We start from the raw sequence: 6,462 nt of genomic DNA on the forward strand, positions 1-6,462 counted from the left end.
CTGAAAATGGTTCAAAAAATAAGGAATTGTTCAGGAACTGCTCAGGCTGAGAATAAGTGGATTTGAAAATAATGTACCTTATTGGGACTAATTTGACCAAATTTTGATCTTTCAAGGGGCAAAAAGTTCAAAATTTCCTATGTAGTAAGGAACTCGATAAGGAACTTTGAGACTGAAATTCTCTGTAAAAATAAGGAACTCCAGGCTCAGAGCAAAGTTAAGGTTCCTTATAAAAAAAAAACGTGTATTTAATGGCATCCTTTGTTTACTCTGCAGGAACTAATATTGTCCTTATCATATGACTATGCTTCTCAACCAAATCCGCTTTATTTTAAACGCATAATAACCACTTTCTGTTTTTCATTTACGCTTGTCAAGTAGAGCATTCATAAGAAAAATATTAAAAGAATAAAGTTGTTTGTTTAAAGTACAATGAAGATGAGCAAATAATATTAATTAATGGTATTTGAATTGTTTCAAAATTGTACGTTTTATATTTATTATTTTTATTTTTGAAAAAAAAACAACCACATATTTATGCATGGTGAGGGTGACCGAGGAAAGGTAGAAAAACAAATTAAATTTAGTGGGTTTGTCCACCGTATCGAGTACTTTCGTTTTCTAATTTTTTTTTCCGAGGACACCGCCGCCGCAGAAAGGCTAGTCTAGCAAGCTAGACGACTAATTCAGACATACCGGGTAGTCCAAAAAAAGTGTCCATAAAATTCATTTTTTGACGTAGCTTGTTTTTGTGGGTCTATTGACTTGAAATTTGGTGCAGGCAATCTTTAGCATAACTCTGAGCACTTCTCAAAATTTCATTCTCAGAAAACAATTTTTCGAAAAGTTACAAACATTTTAATTAAATGTGTCGAAATCGCCTTGTTCAAAAATTGATGAGCCTGTTGGAAATATTCAACACAAAAAATAATTTGAATTTCACCGCACACTGTGCCAAACATGGACCAGATGGTTCAAGCTAATTAGAATTTTCTTCTTATTAAATTTTAACTATTTATCTGTCCCCTAACTTCAATTTTGAAGTTAATAACAACTATCAGAAGTCGAGGCCCAGTTACCTGAAGAATGGATGCTAAAAAGTTGCAGCAAAAGATTCAATATCTTACGCACAAATTGATGTCAAAACATATCAAACTAGTTTTCGTCTCCACTTTTTTTGGACTACCCGGTATTAGAAATAAAGCAAAAAAGTAAATTTTAGTCGTCTAGAAACCTTTGTACACTAACTCCAAACAAAAAAAAAGTGTCAATATCGCAATTAAAATTTTTTCCCCCTCAAAAAAAATTCTTGAAAATAAAATGTGTGTGGATTTGTGTGTTAAAAATGTTTCATTTGAGTTGATTTTATTTTGAGAGTTTGTTGTTGCTTAATAAATTGTTTTCTCGCTACGCAAGTTTCTGCGTAGTTAGGCCCGGTATCTATAAGGCTGGAACACCGGATTCTTCCAGTCGTTTATACAAACTAAATCCCGTATCATTATTTGTGTTTATTATTAGTATTACATGCATTATAAACGACTCCAGTCTACAGAAAGGCTATCGTAATACTTTCGCTAAGCGAAATTAATAAAGAATTGTGTGCCGTTCCAAAACCAAGAAATTGAATATGTTTTGTCCTTCAAAGGATAAAATTTCTGATTTCCAAAAATTGGACTTGATTTATAAATTTACTTGTCCAGGTTGTGGTGAAATCTACTAGTCTGGGAGCCAAATCTGAAAAATGGCATTTAGCTTAACCCAAATATCTCTCCAACGATACCAAGTTTATAAAGATTGAAGAATTCCTTCAAAAGTTATATGTAAAAGAAAAAAGAGTGCACACTTATCGTGAACAGACTTTAGTTCCCTCTCCCAACTTCTCAAATCAATACGTCTAAAAACCCTACGGTTTAAAAACCGGCTTAAATCTGCCGTTTTTTTTTCGAATGATGTAATCTTACGGGCTCAGAAACAGACAATGCCAGTTTATTATCTAGCGCTATCAGCAAGTAAAAAAAGCTGATAATACACTGGAAATGAGGTTGTTTTTCAAATGATAAAACATAAAACTCGTTGTAAACGCCCGGGCTTATTTTGGGTGCGTCCGTAAAAAACAAACATTATTTTATGCATAGGTAAATTATTAACGTGACATGGGGAAATAGGGTAATATTGAATTGACTTTTCAGTCCGATTTTTGGATTCTTGTTTTAATCTGTTCATCCACACAATTGAAATATTGAGTTGTAAAGGTTTGATTCAAGTTCAAGAGTTTATGGTTAATAATTCATGATAATATTATATTTTGGTTATCATGTCATATTATGTATGGTTATGAAACATTTTTACAACGTGTTTACTTCTATTGGAATTTTGAACTAGTCCGATTGACTGAACGGAAGGTGAAATTAGTAAGGTAGAATTCCGGTTCTCGTAAGGAAACCCAGCAGAGTAGGTAAAGAACTCCTTTTAATCATAACTTCCTTTCCTCTAGATGAATTTTTGTGAAATTTTCAGGAAAGATCCATAAAATTATCATTGACAAATTATATTATGCTCAGAGCTTGTTATAAATAAACAAGCTCGTTGCTTTTTGAAGTTCTTTGTCATACGGAAATAGTGAAGACCTATAGAAGTAGGGGGCTGGCTCCCCTTCGCTCAATTAAAAAAAAAATATTCGATAAATTCCAACAATATTGTTTAAAGATTTTAAGAATTTATTACTAGGAGTAAAAATGAAGACTTTAGGAAAATGATTTTATAGCTTTTATTAAATAAGACCTTCTTTAGCCATTTTTCTTTTCAAAACAAAACATCGGACCACCCACTAGGGGACACTTAGAGAAATTCAAGGTAGGTGGGCATGTCGCAATAAGTGTTGAACGAGTTAGCGCAATAACAAGTAGAGAGGTGTTGGGCTTATTATCTGTGTAAGCTTAAATTTATTCTTTGTCTCTTATTAGAAAAAAACCAAACCAGAAAATTACCAATTTCGTCCTTTACATATTTCATGGAATCATTGGAAAACTAACCAATCATTGAGTTCTGAGATTGTTGTGCATGTCAAACCATGCGATTTTAATTTACTTAGAAAAATGGACAAAAATTTAAATTCACTCCGTGTCTTGTGCGTCCCTTCATGTCAGTGTCTTTTGTGTCTTTCATTTCAGTCTTTTGTTTTGGTCTCACGTCATTTCTTTATTCAATGTCTCTTGACAATTAATTTTACGCAGTCAATTTAAGTTCTTTTGTATCATTTTTGTCATATAATTAATTAGTTTATTCACACTTAGGCAATTATCTAGTATTTTCAATTTTTGTTCAAGTACGCGTATTTTTCTCTCGATTTTCATGAATCATTAATCAAGCTATGAGAAGCTTTGTGTGTGGTTTCGTCAATATGGAGTTTCATACTTAGACAGTTTTGGTCTAAACTTTCACAAATCAAATTCTATCAACTTTCAACTTTTGTGCACAGTCTTTCACAGTTTCAACATACTGGCTACCTGGTATGTTGTTTTCTGCCTTTGCCTCTCTGTGTTTTTCTGCTCATCAGCCCATTTGGCTGAGGCGTCTGGTCTTAGATTAATTTTTGATAAATTTCAGTTAGATTTCATTTTTGCTATATTTTCATGATATTTCTTGTGCGATTTTCACGATACCTTTAAGGTCGTTTTTTATCGATTTTCTCAAGATTTAAGTCAATTTCTGTTCAATTTTCTTGTATATATTTCGTTCAATATTTCCTCACTTAGTTTTGTCATTATTTTTAATTTTCAGTTTGAACAATCGTATTCACTTCAATCGAAGTTCCAAACTGTGTCAGTTTATTTCCGTGCACAACAGAGATTTCGTTCCAAGATGGAAGTCACCAACATAACCTATCTTACTTTATATGGATTACTTTTCATCTTCGGTGTCACTGGAAACACACTCATTATCATATTCTTCAAATTCAAAGACAAAACAACAAAACCAAATTATCGAATCTTGATCATAGCATTGGCTTTCATAGATCTCTTATCATCCATCTATAACACCATTTTCTATCAAATACCAATGGAGCTACAGAAATTGATTATACCATGGTACCTAGGCCATTTCATGTGTCATTACTCAAGCATTATTTCCTTTTCTATGACTGTGGTTTCAAGCAATATCCTTTGTCTTATGGTTGGTGTCAGATACCGTCAACTTGCATATCCGTTCGCGGAAAGTTTGAAGAAACGGTATCTGTTTCTAGGTATTCTGATTGGGATAGCAATTTCGTTCGGGACAGCATTAGCAGTACAAAAACCTATGGTTTTGACACATGGTTTTTGTGGTTTTGATTTTGGTGGTGATTTCTTTAATGACACTAAAATAAGAGATCAGTTTTATCAACAAACGGCTGTTACAAGTTTTGTCACAATCTCAATTCAAATGTTTTTACCCTTACTTATTATCTTGTACATGACGTATTTAACTTCAAGATTAATTCACCATCGTAAAAAGATTCGCTTCAACAGGAACAAACAATTCCAATTAGCAGATAAGAAAACCGATCGTCTCATATGGATGACCGTTAAAGTCTATTTTTCATTAATCATAATTCCAGCCTCGTTTTCGATCATACAAGGAATACTAATGATCAAAGCACAAAATTTTGTTAATGATAATTTAATGACTTTCATGATTGTGGGGTTTTATTGCTATCTTTTATTACTTTGCAATTCGGTGGCGAATTGTTTTTTGTATGCAGGACGCGTCAAAGAATTCAGGAAATTCATTAAACGGTTCTGCTGTTCTTGCACCCAACAAAAAGCTATCTATCGATTCAATAACTCACCGAAAACTTCGACAACTACATATAGCTCAAGTCATACATCGCCGAACCGTATTCCTTCAAACCCCGGCTTTGATCAACAACAGTAAACTCGCGCTGATTACAAATTCATGTTTTGAAAGTGTGCGATACATAAATTTGCTAATAACAGATTTTGCTGGTACAACTTTTCATTCGGTGATGAATTGAAGCTGCATTTGTTTTCACAGTATGTAAATTAAATTACGGAAAGTGAACTGACGTTAAACTGACGGTAAAGATGTTTCATTTAAAATATAAATACTGCATTAACACAGAAGATAAAGCAATTTCATCGAAATAATACTGGCTACACGAATACCGATACTGGCTACGCGAATACCAAACTATATTAACAAATTTAATGGTTTTCATTATGTTAAGTAGCTGATACAACGTAAAGAAAAAAGCAATTCATAGACATTTTCATGCTTAGATGCTCAGGTCTGAACAGGCCCCTTGCTCCTCATGACCAGGGCTTTCCAAGCATGGTGGTCCATGGCAACTTCTTCTAGTTGAGTCACAAATTACGTCACGAAAATCACTTGCCTCGTATTCAAACAATTACCATGGTGATTATGTCCCTTGACACATTAAATGAGTTTTTTATAAATAGAAAGTAGTTTTAATAAAATCCGCTGGAAGTTAATCACCATGACAATGATTTCAAAACGAGGCAAGTGATGTTCGTGACGTAATTTATAAAAGGTCTATTCAAATCATGAAAAATGATTTATGTTACAAGGGTTGAGTGGTCAAAAAGGTGTTGCGTTTGAACATGTACTGTTTCTTTTCTCTTGGAAACCTGATAACCACCCCTTCTGTTTAGAGACCTCGAATTTAGAGATCATAGAACAATGTTACTTTTTTTTAAATTGTGCAAAATCTATTGAAATCCAGTACAAAATATAAAACACCTATTGTAGAAAACTGTACAAAATGTAGTGTATAAAAATGATGGTTATATCTAGATAATTTATGTTACAAGGGTCTTCTAAACACAGATTTTGTGTTGAGCATGTACTGTTTCTTTTCTCTTGGAAACCTAATAAGCACCCCTTCTGTTTAGAGACCTCGAGATCATAGAACAATGTTACTTTTTTTTAAATTGTGCAAAATCTATTGAAATCCAGTACAAAAATATAAAACACCTATTGTATAAAACTGTACAAAATTTAGGGTATATAAAATGATGGTTATATCTAGATAATTTATGTTACAAGGGTTGAGTGGTCAAAAAGGTCTTCTAAACACAGATTTTGTGTTTGAGCATGTACTGTTTCCTTTCTCTTGGAACTAATAAGCACCCCTTCTATTTGGAGACCTCGAGATCATAGAGAACAATATTAAAAAAAAAATTGTGCAAAATTTATTGAAATCCAGTACAAAAATATAAAACACCTATTGTATAAAACTGCACAAAATTTAGGGTATATAAAATGATGGTTATATGTAGGAGCAGGGCCCACACCATGATCTGGAAAGTGAAAGGACTAAAAATGTAGTAAACAAAGGGGATGAGCTGGAGTTTTTACAAGATACTTCACTAATTGGTCATTTAAAGTGATAGAGATGACGCGTTCTTTAGAAAAAGTAATAAGATTCTTTTTTTACATCTT

The 6,462-nt window shown here is 32.9% G+C and overlaps 1 protein-coding gene across 1 annotated transcript; it reads left to right on the plus strand.

The window, feature by feature from the left end:
- The first annotated feature begins 2,963 nt into the window (after nucleotides 1–2,963).
- Nucleotides 2,964–5,822, plus strand: LOC136805941 (galanin receptor type 1-like). The gene is made up of 2 exons (XM_067062532.1): nucleotides 2,964–3,509; nucleotides 3,781–5,822. The coding sequence occupies exon 2, from the start codon at nucleotides 3,862–3,864 to the stop codon at nucleotides 4,912–4,914; it is 1,053 nt and encodes a 350-aa protein (XP_066918633.1). The 5' UTR covers nucleotides 2,964–3,509; nucleotides 3,781–3,861; the 3' UTR covers nucleotides 4,915–5,822.
- The last annotated feature ends 640 nt before the right edge of the window (nucleotides 5,823–6,462 follow it).

The sequence above is a fragment of the Clytia hemisphaerica genome, unplaced genomic scaffold (genome assembly GCF_902728285.1).
Source record: "Clytia hemisphaerica strain Z4C2 unplaced genomic scaffold, Clytia hemisphaerica genome assembly, whole genome shotgun sequence".
Taxonomy (NCBI): Eukaryota; Metazoa; Cnidaria; class Hydrozoa; order Leptothecata; family Clytiidae; genus Clytia; species Clytia hemisphaerica.

Coding starts and splice junctions, on each gene's coding strand:
- LOC136805941 (XM_067062532.1), top strand. CDS start 3,862: ATGGAAGTCACCAACATAACCTATCTTACTTTATATGGATTACTTTTC.